The sequence below is a fragment of the Bremia lactucae genome, linkage group LG4 (assembly GCF_004359215.1).
Source record: "Bremia lactucae strain SF5 linkage group LG4, whole genome shotgun sequence".
Classification (NCBI taxonomy): Eukaryota; Oomycota; class Peronosporomycetes; order Peronosporales; family Peronosporaceae; genus Bremia; species Bremia lactucae.
The window spans coordinates 5,769,656-5,785,822 of NC_090613.1; the positions used below are offsets into that span (position 1 = coordinate 5,769,656).

The window sequence follows — 16,167 nt, forward strand, 5'->3', positions numbered from 1 at the left end:
GGTTGAGGCCCGAAATTTCGAGACCTCAGGGACTATGCTTGATACCCATTTGTTCCACAACTCTGAACTTAGGGGTAGCTTCAGAGTCCGTTGATCTGTAAGAGATAGAAGCCTTTCTAAGATATATCCTCATGGGCACTAGCTGCCACTTGGTTGTGCAAAACATTGAATCCCTTGAACTAGGATTCATTAAATTTTAATAGCTTGTACGACGACTCCCTCTTCGCTAATTTAGAATATATTTTGGCCGCCAGTTTTAAACTGGCGGCAACCACATTTGTTACCCATAATAAATGGGATTTGATCAACTATTTTAAAAACATTACACTTGTGTAACGGTTGCTGGCTTTATCCTCGCTTCTCGCCTCCGTACTATTTAATGAGCCATTGGCATCCATCACTTCAGGTTCTTCGTTTTTGGTAAACCTCAGATTTGTTTGCACTTTCTCAGAAAAATCACGTGTAGAAACGGCGGATAAAACGGATACAAACCTGTTGTCGAAACGGTTAAAATCTCTGTAGAGCGCTCCAAACTTGAATTTGCCTTAGACAAGGAAGAGCGTCTTAACTATAATGTGTGCATTTCCATCGATCAAGCTAACCTACTTTAACATAGCGGGGGCAGCTGAAGCCAGTCGTCTGGCTTTTTACATTGGCAACGTGCCATTTGAAGACAAGCGACTTAGTAAAGCAGAATTCGCGTCTGTCAAAGAAACGCTTCCTCTAGGTCAAGTGCCGGTCCTTGAAGTAGACGAGGAGGTGTTTACCCAGTCGCATGCTATCTTACGTTACGCCGGGCGTCTAGGAGGACTGTATCCCGTGAGTGCGCCATACTTTGCCTTGAAAATCGATGAGCTCTTGCACGCCATGGGTGAAATCGAAGCGATGATGGTGGTATCGTATCATGAAACAAACGTGGAGAAGAAAAAGGCGTTACGTGAGGAGTTAGCAACGGATATAATTCCTCGCTATGCCAAGATTTTTGAAGCCCGCCTTTCCAAGATGCAGCAAATCGCAGCTTTTCAGACGGAAAAGGTATTTATTCACGATGTAGCCATTTACAGTTGGATAAAGCCGATACGCGCTGGAAATATTGACGACATTCCGTGCACGGTGTTTGATGGGTACAAGTTACTTAATGAAGCTTTTAATAAGGTCGCCAACCACCCTAAAGTAACCGAGTGGTACACGATACAGCATTGTACCCCCAAGCTGAAGCTAACGTACATGCCCAAACCTGGTCGTGCAGAGCCTATTCGTCTTGCTTTCTTTATTGGAGGCGTCGAATTCGAAGACGAACGCATTACTCGGGAGGAGATGCTGGCTCGCAAACCGTCGCTACCTTTTAACCAATTGCCCGTGCTTGAAGTGGACGGTGAAGTGATTGCTCAGTCGCTAGCAATTCTTCGCTATGCAGGGACACTAACTGGGTTGTATCCAGTAACTCACTCGATAATGGCATATCGTGTTGACGAATTGCTTGCAATTCTCGATGAACTGTGCAACTGTCCGCTCTGGGGAGCTTGTTTCCGTGAAAAGGACGCGAAAAAGCAATTGTCTATGCGTGCAACCTTAGTCAGCGGCGCTTTGGCAAAGGCGCTGAGCGGATTTGACAAAATAATTAAACGAAACAAGGGTCCGTATGCGGCAGGGCCGAAGCTTACTGTGGCCGATTTGGCCATTTACGGCTTGCTTCTTACTTTTAAGAACGGTATGGCCGGTGTCGAGACAAATGTGGCGGATAATTTCGAGAATCTGCAGCGTGTGTTTAAGCTGGTAGCTGAACATCCAAAAGTAGTTGAATGGAACGCTTCGCACGGTCTGTAGTGGTTCTTTATGGTCAAGAAGTGACCTAAAATTTAGCTATAACGCTAGTAAAGTTAGCGACAACATCTGAATTTCAGGTTAGTTCGCTAGATAACAACTTTTAATGAGAAAAGCGACACACGTCAAATGGACTTAATGGGCGTGTAATATTAGGCACTTTGCCGTCACAACTCACCTAGTAACTTTCTTCGAGCGATTACTTCTTTCTTAAGAAGATAGTGCCAAATTATCAATTTACTGTCCCTTCCCGGGTAAAGAAGCGTAGCAGAATTGAAAGATTCTAAATGTCATTGCTGTGATAAACCGAGCCAATTCGACCACTTACGTAGGCAACCGGTATAGGCAGGCACACACCCTTTTGGTATAGCCACATCTCCTCCCCGTCTGTTTGTTTTAATTACATAGAAACGAAAGATTAAAATAGGGAACCGGTATAGGCGCACACCTCTTTTGGTATAACCTCACCCCCTCCCCGTCTGTTTGTCTTCATCAAATTAATTTACCAATCAAAAATTAACAGTTCCATTGTTCCGCTTTATCGTTAGTGTTAAAAATCGAAAAACGCAAGCCAACCACCACCCACCCTCTTCATCATCAGCTTGACCCCAAAGACTAACTAACATGCATACGCAAGACCGCACCTCGGAAAAATACGCACTTTGCCCTTTATTAGATGCCTTGCATGAATTTCGTGCTTCTCCGGCTGTTGTCGTTGTTTGCTGGTCAATGCTTTAACAATCGACGATCGGTATAGCAAGACTAGTATCCTTAAAAGTTAGAACATCTGGTGAGTAAGTGTGGCTGCAAATAAAGTAGATGGTTACATGAGATTCTACATCTCTCATTAAGTCGTTGTATCAAAGCCTCGCCTTGCAATAACGGATACGTAAAAGAGGTATTATATTGCTTGTAGCGATGCTCGTCCAACTCTTTAAATAAGTTTGTAGCCCCTTTATCGCTGCAGATATACCCGTCGTCATGACGTCGATTCGTACCGCATCAGGATGATTGATGTCCTCTCAGCCTCGCATTGTTAAACCATTCCAGCGTGGATGACTTGCTGTTTTTAGCGAACGTGTCAAATGCCTGTGGTACTACGCAGATGGGAAGTCGTGGAATCCAATAAGAAATAATATCGCGCAGGACGATGACGATAAATAGGTATGACCGACGAATCCCCATCTGCTTATCACTATTATGTAATGGGATTTGCCAATCCGATAAGACGAAGAAAAGACTTTTCAAGATCACGTACTATTCGTTCACGTGTGCTGCATGCCGACAAATAGTAACTTTAGTCTTTTGGGCTCTTTTAAGTGCTCTTCAATATGAGCTGTGAGGAAGAACTCGTTAACGTGCGTCCCTTAAATGAAGCACAGTCTAAATACAGATTATGCACGGCTTGGCGTCTCGCGGCTACCGCCGCTTTCGGTAGCCTGCTCGTCATCACTCAAGGGACCAATTCCACGCACCACTTGCACGCACATATCGCCAAGCATCAAATTCTTCGCAACCTCCAAGAACAACCGGCACTTCGTTTAACTTTCGAGTTAAAGCGAAAAGCCATGTACGTCCACGGAGCTTCGACGTTCGATGTCATTGCGACTCCAGCACCAAAGCGCTCAATCAACGACAAGCGTATGGCATTCAACGGCATCGCGTCCTTTGTCAAGGAAGGTAATGTCCACGAATACTCTCTCGTCGACGGTATGTCGTATTATACGCATCGACCTAGTGGTCTTGCAGCATCCGTGGCCCAATCAACATGCCTGCCTGCAGGCACGATTCCTCCTATTGGAAGCGCTCTCGATGCCATTAAAAATGCCAGGACTTTTGTTCAAACAAGTGCAGATAATAGAAAGTGTCCGGATAGCTCTGTAATGCTGTTTGAATTTGCGGGTGAAGATTTTTTCTTATGTGCAGACCACTTTTGGGCTCCGAACGTCGGGTTCCAGATTTTTGGCAAGCACGTGGACATTCATGTAAAGTATGAACAGACTGTACCAGAGATTGTAGCTCCACGCGTGCCGACAGCGAGTATCAATGCTTGTAAACAAGTCTCGTTTGGTGATCGTGTCACCCCGTCGTTGCCATCGATGCTGACTCGTTCGCTCTCCGAATGGAGCCATCGGGCGCTTCGCGCCGAATTTAATCTATTTAAAGATATGTGGGACCTTGTCACGGATGAATCGTCTTGTAGCTGCAAGGGCGTGAAACGAGCTTGTGTCTTTGTTGCTGGATTGAGCTCGTATGTCGACCACGGTCTGACGGATCAAGACATAACCAACTACTTTGGAAATGAGCTAAATGATCATTCGCCGTGTTGTTTAAGCCGACAGTATATTACACTGGCGACGAAGAAAAATTTCTGGGACGACCCGGTCCTCCAACAACGGCTAGTCGACTTGACTGTGCAAGTTAGTGGTTCAAGTGATCCGACAAGTGGACTTATTAAAGACACAATCTTTGTAGGTCATTCCATGGCAAACCTCATTCTGGCGGGAGCGATTGCGAATGGCAAGGCTACGATTGATCCCTCGACGGCTTGGGTTGCTACAAGTGCTCCGATGGAAGGCAGTATGGGATCAAATTACATTCAAAGCTGGTGCGGCGATGACATTAGTATGGCTGAAGCCAAAGTTATTGATTTACTTGGAAATTGCCCTACGAATGCTGGTGAGATGTCGCTGGCGTATCAGAACAGTTCCCTCGCATCACACTTATTGAACGATGCTTACGTTGCTGCACAACAAGCATATGCTAGTAATGTGACCGCGGTGATGTGCAGTAATAATTATATGGGTTTAGCGACCGTGAAGGCGGCAATTTACGCACTTGCGGGGGAATTGGTGCCTCATCATTCTTCGGAAAATGATGGAATTGTAGAGTATTCAAGCTGTGCAATGGGTTTTCCTTTGGAATCTTTTGGGACTTCGTATAAAAGTGAACGCTACGTGACCGAGCTTAACCACGTAGACACGTCTTTTCGGAATGGCGACGGAGTTTTTGGCGACTCTCGAAAGCCTTTAAAATGGTTTGAATGTCTTTTATGAGGGAAACAGAGCAGGAAGTATGGAATTATTAAAAGCAATGATAGCAATTTGTCAATGACTGCGATGAAGGGTAAGCGGATAATAACCGCTTCGGATACCAGGATGATAAGTGAAAACTTGACGTTCTCGAAGTGACTGGCTGTATGTAGCTATAGTACAGCTCGTGCTGCCGCATCTCATGCGGCGAGACTGCATAAGGGAATGTCAAGAAAATGTTGCTACTACCTGGATTAAAGCGACCTGAAGATGATAGTTTTATGTTACGAGACACTGACCTGTTAATAAGTAGCGTGACAAGTTAATTAAATTGTACAAATTCGTTTAATGTTACCTTGCAGTCAATAAAAGAAGGCTAAATAAAAACTCACTTGTCCAAAACCAATCGATTTTTTTTTCCTGGCTGCCGCTTATTTCTCAAGTTGAATGCTACTATCGTCGCATAGATTATGCGACGCTATAATATTTTCTCATTTATAGTGCTGGAAATGATAACTTGGTGCTCGACTGTGGTGCATTCAATGCCTTTTCAACATAAAAACGAAATAATACTAATTCACGATGCTTCGCGTGGCTTTAAAAGCTTAGCGACGAAAAATGTAAATTATAAGTCGACTTAAGCTTTACGGCATTCCGTTGCTAATTTCACAAAACTATTTTAAACAAAGGCGCAATTTTAGCCATTTTTTTTTCTGTATAATCTAACAATTAGCCTGCTCTTCCGACAGCCTTGGGCATCTTTTTCGATCGCGCGTCTTCAACATCCTTTGTCTTGTAATAATGAGGTGCCAATTCTGTAAGCCACTCCGACTTGATAGGAATAACATTGCGCATATACTCCTTGGTCGTAAATGCCAATTCATGATACACCACCCACCGCGGAACTTCCTCGAGTTTAATAAGACACGAGCTCGGATGAATGTGCACGGATTGTGCCTTCTTCACAGTCTTGTAATGGCCCGAACTGTCCAACTTGGCAGTGTTGTAAAAGTAGCCCGCACAAATAGCCTTACGAAGTGGCTCGTGGTCACTGCGATTACTTGTACGCTCTAGCTCCACACGGTCGCAAAGGCCTTCGAGTTGTTCTCGAACATCCCGAGCAGTTTTTAACGACCGCATAATAACAAAATTCTCGTACGTCCATTGCGTCGAGTAATTCGTCTCGACCCACTGATTATAGACATTCATTAAAGTAATGTGGTCTCCTCCGCCACCACGTGCGAAATTCAAACGAGCGTTATCAGCATGAACTGCCTTATCCTTTGGTCGATAGAAAATGGAATTATTAACACTTAACATGGCGCAAATTGTCATAACTTCTTCCACGCATCCAAATTTCTCCGACGCCAGTAGTGCTTTAGACATCATTGGATCCAGTGGAAACTCGGCCATACGACGACCAAGCTTGGTTAATTCTCCTAAGCCATTTAACGCACCAAGAGCGTATAGCTGTTCTAGTGACCGAATCAACGCCTTTTCGGGTGGAGGATCCATAAAGTCGAAATGGAGCAGGTCATTGATCCCTAGCGATTTCATTAGCAGTACTACACTCGCAAGATTAGTTCGCTGGATCTCGGGCACCGTATTCTCATCCAATTCGTTCTGGTATGACCACGCCGTGTACAAACGAAAGCACATTCCTGGAGCCGTGCGTCCTGCTCGACCAGCACGCTGGTTGGCCATAGCTTGCGACACTGGCGCTACTAAAAGCGACTCCATGCCTGTCTGTGCATTGTAATTTGTCTGCTTGCAAAAGCCCGTGTCAATGACAAAGCAAATACCAGCAATTGTCAACGACGTCTCGGCAATATTCGTACTCAATACGACCTTGCGAGCTCCTTCGGGTGTTGGCTCAAACACTTGCGCTTGCCGCTCGGACGGCAACGTCGCATAGATTGGTCGAATGAGCAACTCGCGGATTCGAGAGCCAAGGCCACGAGTTCGCTGGAGTAATATCTCTTCTGCCGTCTCAATCTCTTCTTGGCCAGTAAAAAACACGAGGATGTCGCCAAGTGGCTGAGTGATGTGAATTTGCAATACCGTGACGATCGCAGCATCCAAATAATCGGCTTCCGGAGCTTTCGTGTACAAAATATCAACGGGGAACATACGTCCCGGGATTTTAAATATTGGCGCATCGTCAAAATACGCACTAAATTTGGCCGCGTCGAGCGTAGCACTGGCCACAATAATTTTAATATCATCTCGAAACCGCGCAATATCTTTGATTAATCCAAAGAGAATGTCAGTACTAAGTGTGCGTTCATGGGCTTCGTCAATGATCATGACGCTGTAGGATTTAAGATCCGGTTCCGTCAGAAATTCACGCAAAAGCATTCCATCCGTCATGTATTTGATCACGGTCTTTTCGCTTGTGCAATCCTCAAAACGAATCGAGTAACCCACTTCGTTTCCTAGCTTGACATTCATTTCCTGCGCCACTCGAGCTGCCACACTCATGGCCGCCACACGTCGTGGTTGTGTACACCCAATCATGCCGATTTCCGAGTATCCGACTTCATGAAGATATTGTGGAATTTGCGTTGTTTTGCCCGATCCAGTCTCGCCTTCAATAATAAGAATAGGATAATTGCGAATGGCCTCTAGCAACGACTCGCGATAGGGATAGACAGGCAATTGTTTCCTTCCTTCCTGCAAACTCATATGCTTGGCTCGTTCCATTTTTGTTCTCGCTTCTTGGACTTCTTTTTCACTAACATGACGCCCTGCAAGCATTTGTTGAGATATGAATTCAATTTGATCATCAAATAGAAATTCGTCTTCTTCATGCAATTCTGTATCGTTTTGTATGACACTACGTCGACTCGTCGCCATTTTAACTTGAGTATTTTCCCATATTTCTTGCTCGGTATGAAGCACCTCGTCTTCTTCATAGCGGTCCGTTAATAAATTCTCCTTCTTACGGATACGATTGCCTTCATCATCGACTTCTTCATACGAATCAGGAATCTGATACCCTTCGACTTCTTCTTTCTGAGATCGTGCCTTGGCTGTCTTTAATATTTGACGACTAAGTTCCACTTGTTGATGTTCCTTTTTCGATCGTTTAGCTGTTTCAAATAGCACGTCTTCATCTTGTAATTGAAACTCCAGCAGCTCTAATTCTTTCTCTTCTCTTTTCTTCAAATATTCTTGTCGGCTAAAATTACGAAGTTCGCTTAACTTTTCATTCTGTTGAGCGTCAAGGGTCCCGCGCTTGGTAAGCTGCTCAATCTCGTCGCGTGTGAGCCCTTGCTGGCCTTCAGCCTCTACGTTCTTTCGCTTGCGTTTCGTACGTTCCTCATCGCGTTGGCGTAAGCGCTCGGCAAAGGCGTCACGCTCTTCACGGTCACGTAGTCGGTCGCGCTCATTCGGTGAGACATTGGCTTCATCTTCCGCTGCTTGCTCGTGTTTTGAGCGAAAAGTAGGAATAATGTCGACGTCAAGGTCCTGGTTAGTATCTTGAGAGCCAGGTGGAGGGTTATCGTCACTGTCTGAAGACCGACGACGGCGAGAGAAGCCATCGGAGCGACGCGATTTGCGCGCAGGGGTGCCTCCAGCCATGCGTCGGCAATTTTACCGAAATAGTGCGGCACAAATTTGACGAGCAATATTGTCGAAATTCTGAAAATATGCTGTGATTATTGAATATTTACTCACTCGCGTGTTATATCCTTACTTGTGTTATCATCTCCTTCTAGGAATGCTATCAATAAACTTAGAATTCCAAGATTTTTCTACCAATAAAAAAGCTCATAACGTCAAGACTGGCGATGGTAGGCCAAAAAAGGATCCCATCTCCGCATCACATCTAAAGAATAATTTTTATCATAAGAATGGAAAGCGGGCGCGTGCGAGGCAAAGGCAAGAGAAGTAAGTCCAAGCGGAATAAAATGGCTACTGGTCCAAAGAAAGTAATGGAAAGTAGTTCAGAGGATCAGATCAATGCAATCTCTTCTAGCGCACAAGAGAAAGCATCGACTGTGTTCCACAAGCCTCTAATGTCCAAGTCCAAGCGGAAACGTGTGAAAAAGGTAATTACGGCCGACTTTCCGCCTTTGAAAACGGCTCAAACCTTGTCAAACGTTAAAGTGGCTAGTGCTTCCTTGACGTCCGCTAAGATGGTCGTGCAGACGCCTTCCGCTGCTTCAGTGAAGCCACATGTGGTATCTCTCACAGGCGTCAAGAAGAAAAAGAGGAAGCTAATTACCGTGGTGTTGAAAGAAGAAAAGGTGGCACATCGTACCGTTACAGATGATTTCATATCAAATGGACCGATACTCGAGGCTACAGAGTCGCCAGCCGTGACCAAGAAAAGGAAGAAAATTGCTGTGTTGAGTCACGTCAGTGCGTCGCCAGCTGCGGGTATAAAGCCAACGACTACGTCAGCAGTCGAACCATTTCATCTTGACAGTAAGAAGACCGAGCGTTCTTTTAAAAATACCACGAAGAAGGCTGTCACCGCTCATGAGACGACAAGTCCACGTAAAAGTGTGAAGAAAGTTAAGATTGTAGCTTCCTCTTTAACGACAGCGTCATTAAATGATGCCAGTCAGGCTAACGTGAAAAAGCTGAAAGCAAATACTCAGCTCAAGCAGCAAGAAATGCAACAGTTTCAGGAATTACAAACAAAAGCAAGTGACGCAAAAGCGCATGTACCTGGCAGCGATGAGGCCGAGACATTAGCATCCGATGCGAAAGAATCAATGCAAAATACGGAGAATTTGAATCTAGAACTGCCATTAAGGCTGCATACTGCATCACCGATGATTTCGAAACCACAACCAATAACCTTAAGCAGCACAAAAAGGGACAAGTCGAAGACAGACCATGGCACTTCTGCAACAATACTAACAAGTACGACGGAATTGATACTACCAAAGGTTTCGAACTCGACAATTTTGCCTAATCACGGCTCCAAGCGAAGGCTATCAATTGAACACGCTTTCGGAACTGCTTCTGACGAGACATTGCAACCATCTCCAAAGCGCATTGCTATTTCCAACATACGTAGTGATGGCATAGATAACGTAGTGCCAGAGAGCGATACACCCAATTTGTCTGATGTCAATACAAATGAATCCCATGCGCTGGCAAAAAGAGAGGCTATGATCACGACACCAACAAAATACTCGTCAACACAAATATCGCAAGCTACGACATATGAGTTCGATCATGCACTCCCTGTAAACCAGCCCTTCCACGCGAATCCACTGGAGGATAAAGCATCAATGACACTCACTCCCGAAAAAAAGGTGAATAGTGAGGAAAGTACTATCGCCAATGTAAAAGAGCTCCAAACGGCAGTCGAGTTTACGTCCGCTTCACCAAAAAAGTCGAGTCCTAGTTTTGCGAACAAGGACGTTTTTGAGAAGGTTGAGGCCGCAAAAAAGGTAGGCTTTAGCTTGAACAGCCAAACATGCGTGGAAAAAATGACAATGGATGCAGGAGATCCAAACATCCTTAGATCTTGTAAAAGCTCTGATTCGATACAAGCTACGACATCCACTCCAATGTGTCCGCAAGAGTCGTGGGGTGCATCGTTTGGCATGGCGCTCCCGAGCGAACATTCATCTACAGGGCTTCGAGAAGTGTCAACTACGCCGCTAAGCTCCTGGTTTCTTTCCAAAGGATGTGCTAATTTTGTGAAAAAAGTTGATTTCATGCATGACCCAAGTGACGACGACAAAATCGTTCGAAGCCAACATCTTGCCATTCCAAGTGGAGCTGAAAACTCTTTACCCAAACAAATAACTTCAAATTTAAAGAAGAACGCATTTTTGGAATCACTTGGGAATAATTCAAGTTGGCGAAGTTGGTATGGTGATGTAGATGTTCACAACATACTGGATCCTCCATTATCACATATTCCAGAGAAATTGCGAGTACACGACGCTTTATTGGTTAATCCTATTGAGCCAACAATAAACACGAAAGTGACTGCGCCCTTGAATGAGACAAGTAATCTTGACTCGCTTGAGGCTGCTATTCGGTACGGAAACGCTTTTGTATGGTGTGCACACGTCACTATATGATTATCTGATCGTCGCGTTTGATGTTGCAGACAAGAAAAGCAGCGAGGAATCACGTTCAGTCTGCAATTATTGATGATGCTACAAGGCAAGACTGTGTCAGGAAAGTCGCTCGAGGAGGAATACGAATTACCAAGTACTGAATGAGATCACCTCTTTCTGTAGAGTAGACTACATTAGTGGCGCATGGAAGGCGACAGTACTCACTTGATTTCTAAACTTTGAAGACTTAGGAAACGGAAGTGTGAGAGCAGACATCGAAAATAAATATTTATCTTTGTACGGATTAAGTGAAGCTAGGGATGGGAAAAAGTAATGACACTATAGATTGCATATGAGTGCGACGACATCTGTCCCCATTATCCAAATATTTTTATTGGCGCAATTGAAAAGACAACTATGTAAACGTGGCTTTCCACATTGATAGGTTGACGCTGGTCATTCATAGTTTTTAGATAAAAAAAATCATGCTGCCTCTTTCGGATCTGCGTCAAAGACACTATATGATGCACAATAGATAAATCGTGCGAATCAACTCACCTTGAAATCTCGATAATGCATATCGTTTAAAATCCACATCGTCCGTCTAAAGTTGCATATGCCCACTTCTCAACACACATTTAAAGATCTAGCTGGATAATATTTGGAGAAGTGCTGGATAATATTTGGAGAGTATTACTTTACATAAAATATTCGGAAAGCTTATCCATTGGTAGATATATGCCATTGTATCTACTTTGCTCCGCGGGCCAGTCAGCACTGGACGCGCGCAAAGAGAGAGACAGATAAGGCTTTATTACATGTTTTGAAATACTATGTAATTAATTTAGTATTAAGTAGATAGAAATAGAAGAACTTAATTATATTAATACAGTTTACTTATAAACCTCTTTGAAGTAAGTGTTTTATAGAGTCTTCCTCTGCACTTACTAGTCTACGTGAAGTGACGTGAGGCACCACTCGCACTAAAGATGTGCGAAGTCGACTCGAACAGAAGCAGTATAAGTCGGCAGTGCCGCGTTACAGGGATCGAAGTCTACAAACGGTCCACACTGCCTCCCCAGGATCTGTCGCTCTTCAACATAATCGTAATTAAGACACTCCATTGGGCTCGCAGGTTATCGACTTTTTGTTGCTTCACGTACTCCCAAACAAGTGCGGGTACGTCGCGTCCCATACTTATAAGCGGTTCCCACAAGTCTTCGATGTCTGCAGTCCACGTCAGAAAACAAGAACATATCACTGTTTGGAGAATTGTATCGGTAGTCTTGGATCTGCTCAACCCCCTGTGCCCTCCAGGATTTCATCGGTGACGTTCATGCTGGCGTTGTAAGAGAAGTTGAGTCTTGTGCCGTGAACTTCATCAAATTCGCGTGTTATGAGATGCTCAATCAGAAACAAGTACTCGCGTGTCTCGACGGTCCAACCCAGCGTACCATTAACTTGTAAGGACGAAGTCGCTCATCGACTCGAGACCAGAGTACAAAATTTCTAGCGCTGAAAGTTTCAATCGTGTCCTTCTTCGCCATCTTCTGCTTAAGACGTGTACTCTCTTTGCAAGCGGCTACTTCTCAATGTATACAGCGTTGACTCGAAAAGCTTCCAACTTCTCATCAACTGCAACTAGATCAATGTGCATCAGCTTGCCTTTCGTCTGAACATTTCGCGGAAGCAGCGCCGTATCCAGCGGGTCGGTACTTGCAGCGTTGAACAACTCAATGAGTCCTCTCCCACCCCAGTGATATGACTAGTGATTGGTTGAAGGAGGCTTGCACAAGAAGGATTAGATACCTCCAGCTTTAAGTATCAATCTGGTTTTCGAGGAGTAGAACTTGCATGACCTGAAGTACGTCGCAGTTCAAGCGCTCAACTGTTCCGTTCAACCAAGGTGTATACACGGGCACAAACGTGTGTAATACCCTTCTGCGGTCACGCAAATTCTCCTCGAACGAGTTCTTGAAATAGCTGCCGTTGTCAGAAACCCACATGGATGGCAGGACAATCCTTTTGCCTAGTCAAGCAATCACACGGCACTAAATCACAATGATGAGTCAACTCGTCTTCGAGGACGAGCAGGTAACGTGCACTTCCGTAAGAATCGCTTATGAATAAAAGATAAAATGCAACACCTCGTTGCGTGCCGGCGGCTCACAATGTTCGCTTCAGGTCGTTAAATTAATTGACTACCATTTACATACTTGCACAGCAGACAGGGTTCCACGACGAAATCATATACCAATTTCGCCATCGCTTTTATGCTATGTTTGTGGCGCAGCTGACGCATTATAATGGCCCCACCACGGCGCGCGTTCAAACCACAACGCGTGACAAGGAGCATGCGTGCTATAAGCTACTTTGCTTGCTAATGTATCCCTACATGTTTCTTTAAAAAAAGAAACCCAGCATCTCCGTGCTCTGCAGATTCAGGAGCAGAGCGCCGGGAACGCTTTTGTGTTGCCACAACTTCATCACTTCATTGGAATTTACTCGACTGTTGTTGCTCTTCAGGCGTACATGTCAGCCTAAGGCCCTCCAGCATAGCGTTGCTTCCGGCTGTGACCATTAAAATCTGCCTCCAATTTCGATTACATCGATGCTGCAGGCTGGGCGAAGTTGGTACTCGACACTCGAAGCCAATTAGCTGCGCAGATGAGTTTCTGCAAATCTACAGCAGTAGCTTGTAGCGGTAGAGAACAGAGTTCGGAAACACGCTGGTTATCGTGTCGCACCCCTTCCAGTCAATGAAGTGTCCACACCAAAATCTCTCTCGCGCATTTACACAGCTCTTTTGCGCGTTCAGCTTTGATCCATATTCCCGAGAAGAACATATGCAAAACAACTGTAAATTCATCTGCTGTCTTCAATATAGATCAATACATTTGTCTCCGATACACTTATTGCATCAGATTGTGAAAATGAATGGAAGTATGCGTAGCACCTTGCGTAGACGTGTCCAAAGTGTTGTTCGTTACAAAACTGAAAAATTAACGACAATCACCATGCAGCAAAGCTGCCGATACCCTTAGAAAGTTCAAAAGTTGCGAGAATCGAGCACCATAGACCTTCGCAATTATCACTATCCGGTTTGGCATCGCGCCCGCAATCGGAATCGTGCGCTTATTGGTTCATCACTAGAAATTTGTGCAACAATATTCTTTGATAGCTCCTTTTTTCGATCTGGGCCCGCCGCACACGCCAAGCGACCCTGATTGTTGTTAATACCAAGCTAAACTCTTCCAGTTGCTTACAGTATCCAGCGAGGAACTTCGTTTTCACTGTAGAGTATTATCGAGGTTTAGTTCCGTATGGCACAGCATTATCGACTAGAACCACTGGCCTCGTGCAGAGTAATTTTGCGCAGTGTCTTCATCAAACTTCGCGGAAACTCGGGTTCCGACTTCAAACATTTTAAGTAGTATTAAATTATGGGTTTTTATACACCACATTCGGCATATCATCGTCATCGTCGTCAGGTGCAACCCTCCTAGAATTCCAGTTTGATAGTTGGTCCACATTAATATATTTTTTTAATTTTAAGTTACATTTATAACAAGAAACTCATCTAATCAATGTCATACAGCTGAACTTGATGTACTCGAACAGGACAAGCTTCTATTAGGAGCTGCACATATACTTTTCGCTGCTCATGACACTCAGCAAGCCTGCCGTCAGCCACCTCAAGTAGTCAGCTCCTCTACAGCCGCGCGAGGACCCACTTTATCTAGCTCATTTAACATCCATCGAGTAAGCACGTTCCAGTCGGCGCTAGTATCTGCTCGGAATGGCACTTCGAGAACGTTGTTTAGAGAAACAACTCGCTCTTGAGGCGTACCTAACGATTGGATAGCTTTTGCTCGTAGCCGTTGGTTTTTGATGTCATTCATCCGCTGTGAAGCTGCTTTCTTGTCAATTTCGCTAGCTTTTGTGCAATTTTCAATGCAATGAGCTCCATTCCTTACGAGGCAGCCATCGTGTGGCGGCGCGCAAGGCTTCTCCGCTTCCCTCTTTATGGGCTGAGCAAGAACCTTGCAAGAGGCTTTTGCTGCTGTTTGTCCGAGGTTTCATCTTATAGGCTGCCTTCTGACTAGTACTGCTGATCTGGCCACGCGTCTTGTCCACCTTCTTAGGCTCCTGGCGAGCATGTGATAATACTGCTGCTCGCTGACACGCTCTGTCAGAGCTTCATACAGCGTGACGTCATCTTATTAAAAGCAGGTTTCGCATTAACCAGGCATTCTATTTCTAGACTTAGCCTCTCGGGCGCAATTCACGTTACCATCATCATGCAGCGTTGCTTTATGCGCTCTGCGTACGTGATCTCATCGGCTCGGCCACTATGTAATCCTTCGGACTTGTCGAATTCTCAAAATAGCTCCAAATACGCACCTCAGTATCTCCAATATTGAAGTCCATCTTGAGCTGGTCGTGAAAGAGTACATTCGTGCTTGCGAGGTATATCAACGCGGTATGTATCAGGAATGTGACGATGTCGAAGCGACAAGCATTGCCACGTGATAGCCACCAGGGTCTTCATCTGTCAGTAGTCTACCTGCTTCTTCAAGACGAATCAAGCTAGGCGATCGAGGGTGCGTGGTTCGATCGAGTTACGGATGGAGGTGATACTGCGGTCGTACTATTTCCCCGTGACGGCACATCGGCTGCGAATCTTGGCTTCATACGGACGGCGTTGTTGCACCACAACGCCAGCGACGCCTGGTTCCAGGCGTTGAACTTACAATGTGATTTATACTCATGTCGATATCACCATCATTACTTACTGTCATTATGTTCGTCGGGTTGGCTCCACGCCTTGCAGACCGATTTGTCTCACAGCTGTCGTCTCATTTTTTTCTTCTTTGCCGCGGATTCTAGTTTGTTTAGAAAGAATACTTTGTGGTTCAGTTAACATAAGGATGTAAATTGAATTGTGACTGCCTAAGCAAAAGATTAAACTGTGCATGAAAGCACCCATTGAGTTCACCGGCTTGCAGGTACCGACCCCGCGCTGCTCCCACAAAATGTGCAGACGAAAGACAAGCTGATGCACATTGATCTAGCTGCAATTAATGAGGAGTTAAAAGCTCTCCAAGAGAGTTAATGCTATATACATTGAGAGTATCCGACTGCAAAGAGAGAACATGGCTTTAGCAAGAGATGGCGAAGAAGGGCACGATTGAACTTTTCATCGCTAAAAATTGTGTATTATGGGCTCGATTCGATAAGCGACTTTGTGATAGCAAGTTGACAGTACGGGTTGG

At 44.9% G+C, this 16,167-nt stretch overlaps 7 protein-coding genes across 7 annotated transcripts; 3 read left to right on the forward strand and 4 right to left on the reverse strand.

The window, feature by feature from the left end:
- Nucleotides 1–573: 573 nt before the first annotated feature.
- Nucleotides 574–1,827, forward strand: CCR75_008530 (uncharacterized protein; the record flags this gene model as incomplete). The annotated part of the gene is made up of 1 exon (XM_067966582.1): nt 574–1,827. One exon carries the CDS (start codon nt 574–576, stop codon nt 1,825–1,827), a length of 1,254 nt encoding a protein of 417 aa, XP_067816849.1.
- A 1,328-nt stretch (nt 1,828–3,155) lies between these two features.
- CCR75_008529 (uncharacterized protein) lies at nt 3,156–4,095 on the forward strand (the record flags this gene model as incomplete). Its single annotated transcript, XM_067966581.1, has 2 exons — nt 3,156–4,050; nt 4,073–4,095. The coding sequence occupies 2 exons, from the start codon at nt 3,156–3,158 to the stop codon at nt 4,093–4,095; spliced, it is 918 nt and encodes a 305-aa protein (XP_067816360.1).
- A 1,490-nt stretch (nt 4,096–5,585) lies between these two features.
- On the reverse strand, nt 5,586–8,441 carry CCR75_008528 (uncharacterized protein; the record flags this gene model as incomplete). The annotated part of the gene is made up of 1 exon (XM_067966580.1): nt 5,586–8,441. The coding sequence occupies one exon, from the start codon at nt 8,439–8,441 to the stop codon at nt 5,586–5,588; it is 2,856 nt and encodes a 951-aa protein (XP_067816359.1).
- A 272-nt stretch (nt 8,442–8,713) lies between these two features.
- CCR75_008527 (uncharacterized protein) lies at nt 8,714–11,454 on the forward strand (the record flags this gene model as incomplete). Its single annotated transcript, XM_067966579.1, has 2 exons — nt 8,714–10,869; nt 10,942–11,454. 2 exons carry the CDS (start codon nt 8,714–8,716, stop codon nt 11,054–11,056), a joined length of 2,271 nt encoding a protein of 756 aa, XP_067816364.1. The 3' UTR covers nt 11,057–11,454.
- Nucleotides 11,455–12,473: 1,019 nt separating this feature from the next.
- Nucleotides 12,474–12,897, reverse strand: CCR75_008526 (uncharacterized protein; the record flags this gene model as incomplete). The annotated part of the gene is made up of 2 exons (XM_067966578.1): nt 12,474–12,656; nt 12,742–12,897. 2 exons carry the CDS (start codon nt 12,895–12,897, stop codon nt 12,474–12,476), a joined length of 339 nt encoding a protein of 112 aa, XP_067816363.1.
- Nucleotides 12,898–13,382: 485 nt separating this feature from the next.
- CCR75_008525 (uncharacterized protein) lies at nt 13,383–14,279 on the reverse strand (the record flags this gene model as incomplete). Its single annotated transcript, XM_067966577.1, is given in 6 exon segments — nt 13,383–13,566; nt 13,579–13,767; nt 13,848–13,885; nt 13,930–14,025; nt 14,042–14,184; nt 14,240–14,279. 6 exon segments carry the CDS (start codon nt 14,277–14,279, stop codon nt 13,383–13,385), a joined length of 690 nt encoding a protein of 229 aa, XP_067816362.1.
- A 307-nt stretch (nt 14,280–14,586) lies between these two features.
- On the reverse strand, nt 14,587–14,793 carry CCR75_008524 (uncharacterized protein; the record flags this gene model as incomplete). The annotated part of the gene is made up of 1 exon (XM_067966576.1): nt 14,587–14,793. The coding sequence occupies one exon, from the start codon at nt 14,791–14,793 to the stop codon at nt 14,587–14,589; it is 207 nt and encodes a 68-aa protein (XP_067816361.1).
- Nucleotides 14,794–16,167: the final 1,374 nt, after the last annotated feature.